Source organism: Diabrotica virgifera, chromosome 7, assembly GCF_917563875.1.
Source record: "Diabrotica virgifera virgifera chromosome 7, PGI_DIABVI_V3a".
NCBI classification, from domain to species: Eukaryota; Metazoa; Arthropoda; class Insecta; order Coleoptera; family Chrysomelidae; genus Diabrotica; species Diabrotica virgifera.
Genome location: NC_065449.1, coordinates 235,492,369 through 235,511,008, shown reverse-complemented (window position 1 = coordinate 235,511,008; position 18,640 = coordinate 235,492,369). Strand labels below are relative to the sequence as shown.

General features: G+C 32.0%; 1 protein-coding gene across 1 annotated transcript; it reads right to left on the bottom strand.

The window, feature by feature from the left end:
- Positions 1-3,319: 3,319 nt before the first annotated feature.
- On the bottom strand, positions 3,320-16,823 carry LOC114325716 (endocuticle structural glycoprotein SgAbd-2-like). Its single transcript, XM_028273846.2, has 3 exons — positions 16,691-16,823; positions 9,698-9,878; positions 3,320-3,733 (listed from the first exon to the last, which is right to left on the bottom strand). Exons 1-3 carry the CDS (start codon positions 16,700-16,702, stop codon positions 3,474-3,476), a joined length of 453 nt encoding a protein of 150 aa, XP_028129647.1. The 5' UTR covers positions 16,703-16,823; the 3' UTR covers positions 3,320-3,473.
- Positions 16,824-18,640: the final 1,817 nt, after the last annotated feature.

Below are 18,640 nucleotides of genomic sequence, written 5' to 3'. Positions count from 1 at the left end.
CAGAGGCTTATTGCAACAAAATTTCTTACAGGGTGGTAAAATATGAAATTGTTCTATTAACAAATTCAAGCTGTAATAACTTACTTATTTTAAATAGAACACCCTGTATCTTACTAGTCTATCGCGTAGAAAATTTACTTAGCTTTCAATTTGTACTAGGGTTCCCTATACCTATCTTTTTACAGGGTGGTCAAAATATTAGATTTTTCTATTAACAAATTCAAGCTGTAATAACTTACTTATTTTAAACGGAACACCCTGTATCTTGCTAGTCTATCGAGTAGAAAATTTACTTAGCTTTCAATTCTTATTAGAGTTTCCTATACCTATCTCCCTTAATTTTTTAAATATTTAAAGATTTCCTAATTTGTAAGCTTTAAAAATTAGAACTAAGTACCTATGTCGTGGTTATGTACAACACATCACCAACACCGGCAATATACTTAAATATCTTAGTCAAGATAGTTTCATTAATAAAATTCACATTTTTATCATTTAATCACACAGAGTGTTCTTATTTTAAATGACATACTCGATATTCTATTCTTTACAATGGAAGATATTTAAAATCTCTTCAATTCCATGTTAACATTCTCAATACACAAATACACATGTTATTCTGTAGATATAAATTCCCATGTTATTCTGTAAATACCCGTTTTTACATATTTTTGTACAATAGGCTCGTTTTCGTCATAGTAGCCATTACATTTAATTGTTCGTAATTGCGATTTAAAGATTGAAACAAAAAGTGGCGTTCTTGAATTTACTTAATAACCGTTCGGTTAAGATATGGAAAATACTTATACGGAATGAAATATAATTTAAATATCTTCCAGAATACGGCATCTAATATAGGGTATGCAGTTTAAAATAAACGTATTATTCAATTTCACATGTAGGCCAAAATCAACTAAAATAATACAACACTCTGTGTGACTACATGATAACACTGAAAATTTCATTAATGACAGTATCTTGTCTAAGTATATTAGGTACCGGTGTTGGTGATGTGTTGTACATAAACACGACATAGGTACTTATGTAATTCTAATTTTTAAAGCTTACAAATTAGGAAATCTTTAAATATTTAAAAAATGAAGGGAGATAGATATAGGAAACCCCAATAAGAATTGAAAGCTAAGTAAATTTTCTACTCGATAGACTAGTAAGATACAGGGTGTTCCATTTTAAATAAGTAAGTTATTACAGCTTGAATTTGTTAATAGAAAAATATAATATTTTGACCGCCCTGTAAAAAGATGGGTATAGGAAACCCTAGTAAAAATTGAAAGCTAAATACATTTTCTACGCAATAGACTAGTAAGATACAGGGTGTTCTATTTAAAATAAGTAAGTTATTACAGCTTCAATTTGTTAATAGGACAATCTCATATTTTGACCACCCTGTAAGAAATTTTGTTACAATAAGCATCTGTTTAAGTATACTAAATAGTCTTTTATTAAGATCCAAGAAATAATTTGTTACTGCTTCTTAGATTGGTAGATATTTATTTTTTTCTAAAACCTTACATTTTTATAAAAATCGAAATAAATCAAAACACCCTGTATTTAGGTATAGGGAACCCTTATGAAAGTATAGCTTATTTTTTAAGGTTAATTCAATAATGTCATCAGATATAGGGCATTCCATAAGAAAAAATAAAACTTTGATATACCACTCTTTTTTGGAACACCCTGTATAATTCACATTATTTTTAGGTTGTAATATTAAAGGCCCTGTATATTTCTGTGAAGAAATTTTTTTAAAATATCAAGTGGTTTTCCGTACAGAGACCGAGGCGAATAAGATGAACCACCCTGTATATTGGAATGAACTGTTCCAATATGGACTTATGATGTGTATATGTCGTTAGGTGTAAAATATATGTCACATTCAAGGGCAAATAAATCGAAATTATTAAAAGTACATGTTTATCTTATAACTTTATGTCGAATTGCAAAATCTAAAATGTGTTTATTAATAAATTTAGCGATTTTAGTGATTAAATTACCAACATTGTAGAGTTTTTAGTAGTCTTCCAATATGTAGGACAAAATAATAATGAGGATGATGAGCATGTAAAATTAGTAAATATTTTTGAGATTTTACAACATTTTAAAATGCTTCCAAAGTCACCTGTCACGTAAATCTGTTTTTTTATGTGATGGAATCAAATTATAAGATATTCAAAAGAATTTAAGAAACAGTTGTTGTTATATTTAGAGAAAAGATAATAAAATCATAGTACGTTCACTGACGGTAAAATCTTGCAAAACCTATAAATTTTAAAGAACCGCTTAGGTTGACATGAAATTTGGCTCACTGACTGATTCTAAGCAACTTTAATACAACAGGTTAATACTTTTTGAGTTATTTGGGAGTAAATATAATGTTTATTTTTCAAAAAGAAAACACATTTTTAGACGGTTTTTTTGCAAATAACTAGTATTTGTAAAGTAGTATTTTATAAAGTAGTTATAAAGTAGTAGCGAAGTATTTAAAAAAAAATATTTTTAACAAACATATAGCCCAAAAGTGCAAAAAAATGTGTAGGTATGAGATCTCTAAACCCAGTAAAAGAAGAGTTGTAACTAATGAAATAGAGGTTCATACTCGCCAAATTCCAAATAGACTATTTCAACGTGAAATAACCAAAAAATTAAGCACTTTCTGGGGAAAACTCATTACAACTTTTTTTAATTGTGATAAAAAAGTTTCATTTTTGTTTTTTAAAAAGTATCTAGCATTAAAATTAGGGACGTTACGCTCAAAATAAAGTTTGTCCCTTTTCTTGGTAAAAAAATCGTGAAAATCATCGTAAAATTAGCTTCTCAAATGAAATTAATCGTTACCACTTCACAAGTATCCTTACTCATGTGTGTATTGTTTATATGATCTGTAAGTTTCATCGGTTCAAAGTACTTATTTTTTGAACTTGTCAATAATTAAGATTCTATGAAAATTTTAAAAAGCCATATCTTAACAAATTTTTACCTTAGAGAAAAACAAAAAATTCAAAATATTTAGAAAAGCAGAACCTACATTTTTCACTTTTTATTAAATTATATAAAAGGGGCGCCATGAAAAATTTGCAATATCTCTGGGTCTAGAAAACGAGAAACTTACACCTTTTTTTAAACGGTAGTAACTCGATGATATTCATAATTATTTAATTATTTCTATTTTTTTTATTTATCATTAATTTTTCTGCAAAAATCTTTTCAGTAAGCAGACTCTACATAAACATCTTCTATGTATAAATAGGTAAATTAAATAAATGTAAAATTAAATAAATTTTAAAATCAAATAAATGCATTCTTGTTAAGAAATATTTATTTAAAAACATTTAAATATCATTTATTAATTTATGCAGAAAATTGCATAAAAATCGTTTAAATACAACAACTAGAATCTTCGTCAATGAAGATTCTTTCCTTGTCCATCATCATTTTTTCTTTAAATACAAAAACTAGAATCGTCTTGGTGGTCTAATCTTTCCTTCTCCATCATCATTTTCTTCTGGATGTGCCGCATTATATTCAAGTGATTTTAAGATGGCCAATGGAATGGGTGGTGGTGTTTTATCGTCAACTGGAGGTACTGGAAGATGAGGTCCTGTAGCTCGGAAACCATTTTCGTCTGCTATGTAGGTTACCTGGATTGGAGAGCCATCTGGTGCTGTGTATTGAAATGCGCCCTGTACTTGCTCTGACTCAGTGTCTTTGTTTCCTAAAATAAAAAAATAATATACAATAACTTATTAAATAGAATGTATAACAAAAAGTAAGCCACCAGATACTAGAGAATTCGACCAAATCATAAATGAAAGTGGAAATGGATTTAAACCTATAATAAGAAAATGCAAATGCATACATAATCAAGGAACAAGGAGATACATTTAAAACATGGATCAAAAAGTTTCTATAGCCCGTATGTAAATCAACCGAAAATAACATATAGTATCAAACAGGCAACAGAAAAATTAGTGTGCAGTTGACGTAAAAAATTAAAAATCAGCAGGCTCAGATAACAACATTAAAGAAATCACAACCCTTTATAAAAAAGTGTGCATGAAACAAAGCAATACTCTGTTAATACTACGCGAGTGAAATGTGAAATACATCAGTATTATAGGGAAATACGCGAGTCACGAATCATATAAATGGAAAAACCAAAGGCATAATGGCATAAACTGTCGAAATAGAGCCGGCTAAGATCCATAAAAACTAATCGAACCCATGACGATGATGATGATGATAATTAAACCAGACATTTTGTATTAGCTTAGATGTTAGAATTATTTTAAATGTAACATTACATTACCTTTTAAACAATCATCGCATGATGATTGGTTACTTTACTTTACTTACTTTATCGTGTCCGGACAAGTCATTCATAAAATTTCGGTCCAGTATCGTCGTCGGGATTGAAGCGTGGACCCTGACAGACTCGCTTTTAAAAAACCTAGAAGCATTTGAGATGTGGGTCTACCGCCGTATTCAGAAGATCAGTTGGGTAGAAAGAGTCACAAACGAAAGGGTTTTGCAACGTTTGAATAAAAGTTGCGAAGTAGTGAACACGGTTAGAAGGCGCAAATTGGAATACTTTGGTCATATAATGCGCCACCCAGAAAAATTTGACATATTTCACCTTGTCATGCAAGGTAAAATAATGGGAAAAAGAAGTGTGGGCCGCCGTATAACTTCTTGGTTTAAAAACCTAAGCCAATGGTTTGGGAAAACTAGCACTGAACTATTTTGTGCGGCTGTAAATAAGACAATGATTGTTAATATGCTGGGCAACATGAGAGCCAACGATCGACAAACGGTCTCGGCACCTTAAGAAGAAGATCGTCTTCCATGTTCGTTGGCGAGCCACAAATCTTCGAGGGTACACCGATAAGGACAGTTTCGACATGTAAGAAGATGTTCCCTATTCTGTGTTTTTCCACAGTCACAGTTCACACCATCTTGGTCTATTTTCCCCATTTTACCATGTTTGATTTCACCGGAGTGGCCCCCGTTCTTATCTTATTCATAGTTTCCCAAGTTTTAAAGTCTAGAGACTGGCCGGTCTATTGAACCTGAGGAAGAGGAAAATATTTAGGCGGTTCATCCTGCACTGTTTCCCTGGATTTTAGTCGCTTTCGTGATATTCGAGCTTTGTATAGAACAGGGGTGGTCAACCTCCTTGATAGTCCGAGCCATTTTTCAAAATTTGAAATTTTTCGCGAGCCGCAATTAAACAATTATTAAAAAAGTGTAAAAAAGGTATTAAATTTTTCTCTAACTGTTTGGATTTCACGAATTTTAAAGTGAAATAAAGTGGTTCACATCGTTGTTTCAAATATGCAAATAATTCTACAAGCAGCCTTTACTAACTCAGGATACGTGGATTCTTTATCATCCTTCCATCTTTTTCTGGCATGGCCTATTAGTCTTCTATCGCCTCTCAAAAAAACCGTTAACACTCTGTCTTCCTTTGATCTACCACATGACCTGCCCATCTTATCTTAGCTTTTGTATGTCTGATGATGTTTTCAGTACCACTCTTCTGTCAATTCATCTCTTTGAGGACCAAATATCATTCTGAGGACTTTGCTTTCAAATACCAGCAGCTTATTTATTTACCAGTAGCTTATTTATTTAATTTGTGACAACGTAGCGGATCTTTAACAACTTCGTCACTATAATCAGAGAATACATTAAGAGACTGGAATTAGAGATTAATACCAAAAAGACCAAATTGATGATCATCTCCAGAAACATGGATTCACTTTAAAACTTCACCATAACACTGAATACCAAGTCCATTGAAAAACTGAGCAAATTTAAAAACCTGGGATCGTGGCTTTTTGAAGACTGGGCATCGGACATGGAAGTAAAAGGTCGAATTGAGCAAGCTCAACAAGCTTTCGTAAAATTCAGGAAGGTACTGACCTGTTCAGAGTTCGATCTTCAACTGAGACTAAGATTTACTAAGTGCTTCGTATGGTCAGTGCTGCTATATGGCGTAAAGGGCTGGACACTCAAAACGAGGGATATAAACAGATTATAAGCTTTCGAAATGTGGCTTTATCGCCATATCCTAAAGACACCATGGACAGCGAAAGTCACAAATGTAGATGTCCTTAAAAGAATCAACAAAGAACGCCAACTATTCGAAACCATCACGGAAAAGAAAACTGTGTATCTAGGTCACATCATGCGAAATAAAAATACCAGTTCCTCCAACTTATAATCGAGGGTTAAATTAAAGGCAAGAAAGGAATGGGACGCAAGTAAATGTCCTGGCTCCGAAACATAATAAGGCAATGGACAGGGATTAACGACAATTAATATCTGATACATATTGCAAAGAACAGAGAGCTAATGGAAAATGTGATCGCTAACATCCATTAGTGGATTTGCATCTGAAGAAGAGTTATTTCCCACTGATGTAAAGTCCAAGTTTCACTTCCATATTTAACAATTGGGCGAATAATTGGCTATATAGTCTTAATTTAGATTGTTTTTTTAGCAGCTTAAATCTTAGTGATGATGATAGGGAGTATAATGCTCTATTCCACGCAGCTATCCTTGCTAAGACCTCTTTTTACAATGTGATTGTCATCTGTGATTACCCTTCCTAGATATTTAAATTCTTACTACTTCGAAGTTGTGGTCATTAATAGCTATTTTCTGCCTTACTCCTGGTCTTAGATTTTGGGTTACTAGCATGTATTTCGTGTTCTCTTCATTTATTCGAAGGCCCAGACTACCTCTTTCTTCCTCGAGTTATAAAAACACCTCTCTCACGTCTCTTGTAGAATGATCGACTGCACCTATATCATTAGCAAAGGCCAACAATAGTTTTTATCCTCGATTCGCAAATCCTCCTGTCAGCTCAGATGATATTTTACTTGTTAGATATTCTAAGGCCAAACTGAATAGCAACAGTGATAATGGGTCTCCTTGTCTAAGTCCTGATGTTACGCTTATTCTTTTATATTTTTTGCCACATTTTGAAACACAAAAATTAAAAGTAATTCAGGGACATTTATTAAGAGCCACAAATACTTTTTCAAAGTGCCACATGTGGCTCGCGAGCCACAGTTTGGCCACCCCTGGTATAGAACATGCCGCTCGTCCTCAATCCGTTTAATTTTCTCTATGTGCTCTGCAACGCCTATGCGTGTTGAGAGTTCTGAAAAATCCGCTGCTTTATATAGGTTTGAGAGTAGAGTTGGTTTCATGAACCCCATTACTATCCTGCATGTTTCATTTAGCGCAGTATTAACTTGTTTAGCGTGGACAGATCTGCCCCAAACTGGGCACGCATATTCAGCAGTTGTGAAACACAGTGCCTGTGCCGTTGTTCTTAAGACGCCAGGACGTGCACCCCATTTCATTCCCGTTAGCTTTCTGAGTATGCTGTTCCTAGTTGTTACTTCCCTCTCGTTTTTATGCAGTGTTGTCTGTAGGTGAGGGACCGGTCCAGAGTTACTCCAAGATATATAGATGATATATAATGATTGGTAGTACACCATAGCATTTCCCTTTATATGGGCTTCAAGCTTCAAGTAAATAAAAAAAAGAGTAGTAAAATAAAGTAGAGTAGAGTAGTAGTGTAGTAGACATTCATTATCATCCTCTTTGAGTTGACAATCCTTTGTGGATATGGGCCTGCTCTAAGATTTGTCGCCATATTCTCTTCGGTTTATGGAGATGTCTTACCATCTTCTGATTTTTAATATCCCTAAATCAGTTTCAACTTAAACTAACCACCAAATTCGAGATCAGTTCCTGCTTCTTATTCATACAGGTGTTCCTGTCATCATCATCAGTAGCTCGACAACCATTTTTGGGTCCTGGTTTGTTCTAGTATTTTCCGCCATTCTGTTCTGTTCCTTGCTTTGTTCTTCCATTGGGTAATCTGGAGTGTTTTCAGATCTTGTTCCACTTGTTCCATGTATCTAAGTTTGGGTCTTCTCTTTGACCTTCTCCCTACTGGTGTTTGCTTCATTATGTGTTTTGGTGTTTCGGTCTCCAACATTTGTTCAACATGGCCTATCCAGCGCAGACGTCCGATCTTTATGGATGTTATGACGTCGGGTTGGTTGTATGCTGCGTATAGTTCAAAATTATATCTTCTGCGCCATACGTCATTTTCTTTCACCCCCTTATATATGTGTATAAGGATTTTTCGTTCAAACGTACCTAATAAGTTCTCATCGTTTTTCGTCAGTGTCCTTGTCTCTGATCCATATATAAGGACCGGTTTTATCAGGGTTTTGTATATTTTGCATTTGGTTTTTCTCGTGATTTTGTTAAATCTTAGATGTTTAATGAGTCCATTATATATGTTGTTATTAGCAATATGTATTCTTCTCTTAACTTCTTCGCTAACATTGTTATCTGCGGTAACTAGTGAACTTAGATATGTAAAAAAATTTTACGCTTTCGATGTTATAGTCTCCTATTGTCAGATTCTGTAGGTTTCTTTGGCCTGTCGATCTGCTGGCCTTCATGTATTTGGTTTTTATTTCATTAATATTTAGGCCACTGTTTTGTGCGTTCTTTCTATAGCATTAAATGCTTCTATCATTTCTCTTTTGCTTCTAGCTATGATATCAACATCATCTGCAAATACCGATATTTATACACTTTTTGTTATTATTGTTCCTCTGGTGTTGACTTATGACTCTCTAATTATTTTCTCTAATGTGTTATTAAATTGAATACAGGACAGGGCATCTCCCTGTCGTAGGCCCGTTCTAACATGGATTGTACTTGTTAGTGCGTTTTGAATTCAAACCCTGCTTTGTACCTTAAGTGTTTCTTTTACTATATCAATGAGATGAGTATCCCCCAACTATTTGTTTTGCATATGGTCTCAATCGCTCATACACAATATTTGACAGTATTTTTAATGCCACAGTCAGTAGCGTTATTGCCCGGCAGTTGTTACATTGAAGCTGATCTCCCTTTTTATATAGTGGAATGATTACTCCGGTATTCCAGTTTTGTGTCAGTGGTTTATTATTCCATATGTTCACTATAAGTGCGTGTATCGCATTCAATAGGGAGTCTCCGCCTTCTTTTATTAATTCTGCGCTAATGTTGTCCAATCCAGGTGACTTGTTTTTTTTTCAGTCTGGTAACTGCTTCTTGCATTTCAGCTACTGAAGGGGGGTTGTTTCTCTGGTATCCGTTTGATCCAGTATAATTTCATAGTATAGTAAATCTCCGTTTTGTTCAAACTTCTCTTTGAAGAATTCAGTCCATGTTTGCAGTATTTCACTCTGTTGAGTTACTATATCTCCTTATTTGTCCTGTGGTTACCTTTTTAACAATAGTGTTGTGTGGCATTCGTATTATATATCCAGCCCATCTATATATTTGTGCTTTAATGAACGTTACGTCTCGTTCATCAAAGAGTTGGTGTAATTCAAAGGTTCAAGTTTTGCCTTCGGTCGTTTATAACTCCAAATATTTTGCGGAGTACCCACTTTATGCTATTTTCAAGAGAAGAACATTTTCAAAACCCATTCAAGATTTTCAAAAGTCTTTCAACCTTGAAAATGCTAGGAAATATTGTGCAAGCGAAACAGCAAAGAAAAATAATGCAATATACTTAAGTTAGTAGTACTACTAGACATGTTGCCAGATATATTGTTCAGAATATTATTAAAAATGTTGCAGATTCGCTTACCAGCATTTTTTAAGAAACCTTCCTCTTCTACAGTTATACCATTCCCGGTTTTATATGATGAGCGAAACGTTCCATCAAAATTAAATTGCCTGTCCTGACTTATTATTGGAATAATATCTTTTTCCCGAAGTGGTCCTTGGGCAGCTAATGCAGAGGATACAAATATTATTAATATTATTACCTGAAAATTGATGATAGTTAAGGTTTCTAAGTAAATTACTCAAGTTAATAATATGTAGGTATATATTTTCGCTTGGAATACAATCAGGGAACGGCGCGGCAGTTTAAAATTATTTATTCGCCTAGTAGACCAGTAAGGATTTGTGAAAAAAAGTCTATTTTTGGATGTGACAGGTGGCATTCGGATTTTTGCAGATAAAGTTAGGTGACACCTTTAGTAATAATGATTGACTTATGCTCCTTCTCAAATATGCCCGGAACATTAATAAAAAAATTAAAATATTTAAAAATTTCAAAAAACGTCGATTTTTTCTCCTTTCTTTGCTTATAACTTTAAAACGATTCATTTTGGAACAAAGTCGTAAAGAAATAAAATAAAGATAATTGAATTTTGTATGATACACGGCTGGTCAAAAATGTCTTAACGTATTATCTTTTCTGCAATATAGCAATAAATACAAAATAATGGGGCAAAATACGCCTGTTGTTATGCAACGCTTTTAACCACTTTGGTGGCACTTAGAACCTTAGTAATTCACTTAAGAAATTCTCTGTAATATAATTAAACCGTGTACCAAATTTCATTAATATCGACCTGATAGATCTTGCATAATAAATTTGCAATATAAATGTTTTTAAAAAAATTCAAATTTTTTAAAATCTTTCTCAACAAAAAGTAGACCATTTAGAAGTTGGCTAATTTTTTTACATATAAAGGGGTGCTCTACCTATCTAATACACTTTACAGAATTAAAATCGGATTACTTAAGGGACCTCGGCCATGTTTTAAACTTATAAACAATTTTTTGGCTTAAAAACAAATACCTTTGTTAAATAATAAAAAAAATAATTTTTAGCAATGCAAGTAATTGAAGCCGGTATAATTTGACGTAAACTTTCAAATGCTGTCAGCAGAATTGCTGTTTTATTTTTTAATCAAAAGTTATTCGCGTTCAAAAATTTAATTTTTTCGATTTTTTGAAAGTTCCACTGCGTTTATCTCGAAAACTATGCATTATCCTACGAAAAAACTTATAAGATCACTTTTTGCTTAGAATTACCCAAGAAATACAAAAAAATGTTTTATTTTGCGAAAAATCGATGTTATGTAATTCCTCAAGTTCTTTGTTTATAACAATCTTATCGACATCCGGATCAACTACTGTTACCCAAAAAAATCGTGTTCTACGGGTCAAAAAATACATAAAAATCTTGGGTAAGTCCATCTAAATAAAGGAGCGCGTAGCACCCCCTCCTGGCCACAGCACTAATTTGTTAATAAGCCAAAAAATTGTTTATAATTTTAAAACATTGCTGAGGCTGCTTAAATAATCCAATTTCAATTCTGTAAAGTGCATTAGATAGGTGGAGAGTTTCTTTATATTATGTAAAAAAATTGACAAATCTTTGTATGTTCTAGTTTTTGTTGTGCAAGATTTTAAAAAAATTTTATTTTTTAAAAAAGTTTAGATTGCAAAATTATTATTCAAAATCTAGTAGGTCAATTTGAATTAAATTTGGTGTACGGTTTTATCACATTACAAAAATTTTCTAAGCGAATTAGGAAGATTCCAAGTGTAACCTAAGTGATGGAAAATCATTGAATAAAGACAGGCTTGTTTTGCCCCCTTATTTTATATTTATTGCTATTTTGCAGCAAGGGTAATCAATTAAGACATTTTTAACCAATCGCATCTGATATAAAATTTAATTATCTTTGTTTTACTCCTATACCAGTTTGTTCCAAAATAAATCGTTTTAAAGTTAAAAACAAAAAAATAGAAAAAAATCGATGTTATTCGAAATTTTTAAATATTTGAATTTTTTTATTAATGTTCCGGGCATATTTGAGAAGGAGCATAAATCAATTATTATTAACGAAGTTATCACCTTTATCAACTTTATCCGCAAAAATCTGAATGCCACCTCTCACATCCACCTAAAAACATATCCTTACTGGTCTATAGTTAAAATATAAAAATATATTGATAGCAGATATCGAAAGATCTAATGAGGATATACTAAAAATAGTAAGATATAATGTGAACAAATTAAATCAAATTTCCATATTATGTTTCATTTAATTACATATATTATGTATATTACATATTATATAAATATATATTATCTGTTTTATGTAATATTCCTATATGTATAAAGAATTAGGTATAAGTTAAGAAAAAGAATAACAAAATAAATATGAACGCATTAAAAACATAAAGCAAGCCTCTGGCATTATCACACAAAATTTATTTTCTAAGAAAATTATTAGACCAAATGCTGACATACATAAACGTACAGAATATAGAATTAAAGACATGATATAAAAATGGACAAAAAGTAATGAAAATCAATGTTAAAAAAAATGAACAGTTGCCATATCAACATGACCAATATACCGGGTGCGGCATTAGTGCCAGGAAGCCAAATTATTCATGTGTTCAAAGATGCACGAAAAGAAATAAGCTTTATTTTTAAACCAAGAGGTGTAAACTTAAAAAGACAGATTCACACCCAAGAAAGTCACTAGAAAAATCATTAAATACATCTTCTTTTTTGGTTGATCATATCGACATTTGAAGATAATCCATAAATATTATATTATACTAATATAGTAGAACCCCGATTATCCGTTCTGCTCGGGACCGGAGGTTGGCACGGATAGTTAAAAAGCACGGATAATCCGAGCATCGATTTCTTATATACAATACATAATGTACGTGTATACATACATAGGTACGTACCATAAAATGATAACAGAAAAAATAAATCATTCATTATGAGTCTCCCTCTCGTCGCATAGAGTGTTGGTCAAGTGATTTACGGTGACGCTATCTTTATAAAACCTCAAAAATGCAATTTGACGCAGCACGGATAATCCGCACACGGATAATCGGTATTCTACTGTACCTACATCGCTAAAGAGTTCTAAAAACGACTGTTTTTTTATATAAAAATATACTAAAAATTAAAGTAATAACGTAGAAAATACAAAAACCTCTGATATAATTTTAATTAACCTATAAAATGACAGAAGTGTCAAAATTTTATAAATGTCACTAGTGTCAAAATTTGATAATAGTGGAGTAAACTTGCCTGAGGTTGGACCAATTTTAAACAAGCTTTGCGTCGCGGGGAATTTGAATTACTCCTCTTGATTTAAAAATATACTATATTTCAGTAAAAGTGGCGGTATGGCTGACACGGTAGAAAAAACTTTTTTTTATGGAAAACCCTGTATATTTTCCAGGGTAGTATATACAGGGTGTCCCTAAAAGATTGGTCATAAATTATACCACAGATTCTGTGGTCAAAGATAGGTTGATTGAACCTCACTTACCTATATACAATAGTGCACACAAAAAAAGTTATAGCCCTTTGAAATTACAAACTGAAAATCGATTTTTTTTTTCATATATCGAAAACTCTTAGAGATTTTTTATTGAAAATGGACATGTGGCATTTTTATAGTAGCAACATCTTAAAAAAAATTAAGTGAAATTTGTGCACCCTATAAAAATTATTGCATATATGCACTATTAGGTAAACACAATATTTTTAAAAGTTTTTTGTCTCTTAGTACTTTTTCGATAAGTCAGTGTTTATCGAGATTTTTTGAATATTTGTCGAATCCACCACATATTTGTATATGGTTAAGTACGATTATAGAAAGCTGTTAATAAGCTGAACATTTATTTTTCTACGAGCGTGCAAAAATGTATATTTTCTCGCACGCATTTTTGTTTAGAAAATTTTACTTTTCCGCACGCGTGTTACTTTTCCGCACGCGTTTTACTTTGCCGCACGCGTTTTCATTTCCGCACGCGTGTTAATTTAGATATGTTAATATGGCCTTAAAATAATTATATTACATGCAATAACTAATATTTAGATATTATTTACTAATTTATTTCAAATATATCTTATTGTTTTCAAGTTTTAATGAAATTAACATTAATGAAATTAACAATTAACATTAAATTAAATTTTGACATAATATTCGAAAGTCAAATCAGTAGACAATAACAGTGGTTTTGAATCGTCGTCATGGAAACCAAGATCGTCGTCATGCTTACCAATTATGCTGAAACTTTGGTTTTGACAACCTTGTCAAAGAATTAATTTGTGTATGTATTTTCATATTAATTAAATTAATTGATTAAGATTTGGTCATTTTTTAAAAACTGGTAGAAAAATTATTGTTCCTAACTCTTGCAGAAATTCTCTTTTCCGCACTCGACTGTTTGCCGAACTCTCGCTTCGCGTCGTTCGGCAAACTGCAGTCGCGTGCGGAAAAGTATGACTTTCTGCACTTGTTAGGAAAATAACTATTATAATTTACATTATTAGGTATATTTTGAAAAAAAAGCCACATCTCGATAAAAGGTGACTTATCAAAAAAAGACTAAGAGGCAAAAAAGTTTTAAAAACACTGTGTTAGTGATACCACAATAATAGTTTAATTGGAACGTGCACAAATAATTGGGGGGTTTAAAGGAACCAAACTCCCATAAAATTTTTATGTAAACATATTAAAAAAGAAGCCGCATCCCGATAAAAACTGGCTTATCTAAAAAATATCAAGAGGCAAAAAAGTTTTAGATACGTTGTGTTTAACTAATGGTACCACAATAATGAATTAATTGGAACGTACACAAAAGTTTTGGGGGGTTTAAGGGAACAAAACCCCCATGAAATTTTTATGGGGTGGACAAATTTCACTATAATTTTGTTTTAAGATGTTCCTGCCATAATATTGCCCCATGTCCATTTTCAATAAAAAAATCTCTATTAGTTTTCAATATATTGAAATAAATCTATTTTCATTTTGTAATTTCAAAGGGCTGTAACTTTTTTTATGAGCACATTTGTACTAAGGTAAGTTAGGTTCAATCGAACTATTTTTGACCCCAGAATATGGGGTATTATCTATGACCAATCTTTTCGGGACACCCTGTATAACTACGCTTTTTTAAATAATTTCGTAGCAATATCAACTTCCTCTAGAATTGTAGTATAATAAATTATTAACACCCTCTAGAATTGTACAAACTTAACATACCCGTATATTTAATTTTGGTATACAGGATTGGTCGAAACTTGGAATGAGTATTGTCTGAGTTTTATTAACTGGAACATGTAGTTATTAGTAATAGAGTTGATTCTAATTATTTGAGTAAAATATTAATAGTAACAAAAATTAGGTGAACTTTTATTAGGTAAACCGTGAATTTTGTTTGTTTGTTTTGTTTTATTTTATGGCCTTGGTTTGGCACCGTTAGGCACGTAATTACTGTCAGTAAGTAAAAACAATACTTGTAATTACTATTACAACTATTATTACTTAGTAAAGTCGACTTCATTTTCTTTACAAAGAGACGCTTATTGTAACCGAACATCTGAGGTTCGTCAGGTGAGTACCGATCCCAAAAGGATATAAATTATTTCCAGTAATTAAATTTTTTAATAAAAAAAAATTTCTCACCAAGCCGGGATTCGAACTTACGACCTTTGTGCCTAAAAGATAGGCACCCTTACCACTGATCCACGGAGGGGACAACCCGTGAAAATATCTAATCAAAAATTTTATATCCTTACGATTATTTTAATATATAGCAAGACATATTAAGAGTACTCTAAATGTAAGATAGTATCATAAGTTTTTTCTCTTTTTTTTCTCCTGATGTATTATGGGACCACCAAGAGAAGAATTTTCCTGTCATCCTTGTATAGGGTTGTCTTTTTAAACACAAATTTTGTGCTGTGATTTCTCTGACGAGTAGTATTAAGTTACAAATTAATTTTACGCAATCTAAAATACTACATTCGAATAAAGTCGTAAAAGGAACGCAACCCAAAATACTGACAGAATAATTTTTAAAGCCATCTGCTTTAAATATCGATATAACATAATTTGTCTGAGTAATTTTCAATACAAAATAAGTCACAGAAAGTTAAATTATTAAAATAATCTTTTGTATTTAGGTACGAGTAACAGGAATAGAATTTGTTTAATTTGCATTTTGGGCACAATTTCCAAAGTCGAAATCGAAACGTCAAAATAAACCTATTATAAACCAAAAATGTGGTTAATTCCCAGCAAAAATAGTAACTTATGTTATACAGCATTATTAAAAATCAAGACAGATAGAAGTCTGAAACACAGTTATCAAAAAAAAACATATTCTCAATCAAAAAATCAAATGTAAATGCTCTTTTGCCTGCAAAATCCCATGAATCCCAGTAGGTACCAATTTCTAAATTATATATACAACATTACGCCAAAACACATAATTTGCTGGAAATTTTGGAATCTAACAGAATTGCTACTAATCAATTGCCAAATACAGTGTGTACATAAAAATTTAGGGGGCTATAAACGTTTAAAAAGAAAAGTATCTGATATTTCAAACCACTATTATACTAATTTCCAAAATTTTCGGAAAATATAATGTCTTATGGATTATATTAATATTAAACAGATGCCAATAATTATTAGTAACAGAAATCGTTATTCTGATATTTAGCCGTTTATAAAATACATATTTTGTAAAGAGGTTCCATCTTTTAGCGCAATAGCAACAGAAATGTCAAAATTTGTTTCCCATTTGGGGTGTATCCAAAATAAATACAATATATAATAATACGGAATAATATTTTAATAATATTTAAATGGACTTATCCTGCGCATTTTTATTTAAATCAGAATTCACCTTTTGTCGCGTCGTGATGCCCAACCCTTTCGAAAATTTCTCACAATTCTAACCCACTTCTCTTCCCGCCTAAAGCTAATAATAATTGCAAATAACTTACGGCAGTCCTCATCTTGCTTCAATCACTTAGACTTACTGACTTTGACATTTTATACACCCATATTTATATGTTCTTCGCAAGTACCATGGAGTACTTTTGTATAAATTAGTACAATGAAAGTATCTATTACCGGGAGGTAATTGTTAAGATCCAGTATCAAATTATCGCAATAATTTCTTGATCAGTACCAATAGGTTTTTAATATTTAATTAATAAAATAGACTGGGTAGGATTAGCACTGATTATTGTAGCATTTAGAAAAAATATTGGAAATTTTACTATCTGCTAGGGCTGCTTCAAACTATACGTAGGATTTATTCCATATAGAAAAAGTCCCTTGAACAAAACAAGGAATATTAAAAATCTAGAATATTCTAGATGTCATCTAAAAATCCTGAAGTGCCTCGTAATAGCCCTGTCGCCAGTGGGGGGTACAATGGCCTTCTTAATTCAGATGGACTTACCCAAGTTTTTTTATGTATTTTGACCCGTAGACCACGATTTTTTTGGGTAACAGTCGATCCGGATGTCGATAAGATTGTTATAAACAAAGAACTTGAGGAATCACATAACAGCGATTTTTCGCAAAACAATACAATTGTTTTGTATTTTTTTTTTGGTCATTCTAAGCAAATAATGTTTTCACAAGTTTTTTCGTAGGATGCATAGTTTTCGACATAAACGCGGTTGAACTTTCAAAAAATCGAAAAATTGCAATTTTTGAACCTGAATAACTTTTGATTGAAAAATAAAATAGCAATTCTGCTTACCGCATTTGAAAGTTCAAATCAAATTCTATCGGTTTTGATTACCTTCATTGCTAAAAATTAATTTTTTCATTGTCAAACAAAGCTATTATATATATAAACACATGAATGATGTTTTCAATGCATTTCCCATTTGAAATCGAACGAGTAGCGCGCATAAAGACAATTTCTACGTAGATTACGTACATTAAAACGCATGCATTGGTCGGGAAACACTATGTGTTTATGGCTTTGTTTAACAAATAAAAACTTAATTTTTAGGAATGAAAATAATCAAAACCGATAGAATTTGATTTGAGCTTTCAAATGCAGTAAGCAGAGTTGCTATTTTGTTTTTGAATTAAAAGTTATTCGGGTTCAAAAATTGTACTTTTTCGATTTTTTGAAAGTTCAACCGGGTTTATCTCGAATACTATGCATCCTACGAACAAATTTGTAAGACCATTTTTTGCTGAGAATCGCCCAAAAAATACAAAAATGATTTGTTTTGCGATAAATCGCTGTTATGTAATTCCTCAAGTACTTTGTTTATAACAAACTTATCGACATCCGAATCAACTGTTACCCAAAAAATTCGTAATCTACGGGTCAAACTACATAAAAAAAACTTAAGTTAGTCCATCTGAATTAAGGAGGCCTTTTTTACCCCCCCCCCCTCCTGGCGACAGGACTAGAAAGTTTGGTACGTCAGAAAATGTACATAAACAGGAAATGGACAGTTCGAGTAGTGTTGGTTTGAACCAATTGGCCATGTAATTAAAGTTGTAATAAATTGGTTAGGAAATTTAGATTTTGGTAGTATTCAAAAAATTATGAATATGAAGTTCACTAAGATAGTGGAGAGTAGTCGGTCAAATTTGGGAGAATGGAAGAAAGACCGGATCTTTTCTACTTCACTCTTTATTGAAGAGGTTTCGTATATATACTCCATCTAATTTACTTACCGTTGCACGTCATCCGCGTCATAGCCCGAGACGTCACATGATACCAACACGAAATATTTAGGCGGTAGGTGTGTTCTTTTTAGAATCATTTTGCCGAGTACACTGGCGTTACAGCCACTAGTCATATTTTATTATATACGCGTAGAAATAATATTTAAAGATTTCTATTAATGTTAACTTAAAGAAATAAACAATAATATGTTTCATTTAATTTGTATAAATGGATTATAAAGCGTTTT

Excerpts from the sequence above, each read along its gene's own strand:
- LOC114325716 (XM_028273846.2), bottom strand. Across the intron at positions 3,734-9,697 it reads AGGTTTCTTAAAAAATGCTG|GAAACAAAGACACTGAGTCA; the intron begins GTAAGCGAATCT and ends TTTTTATTTTAG.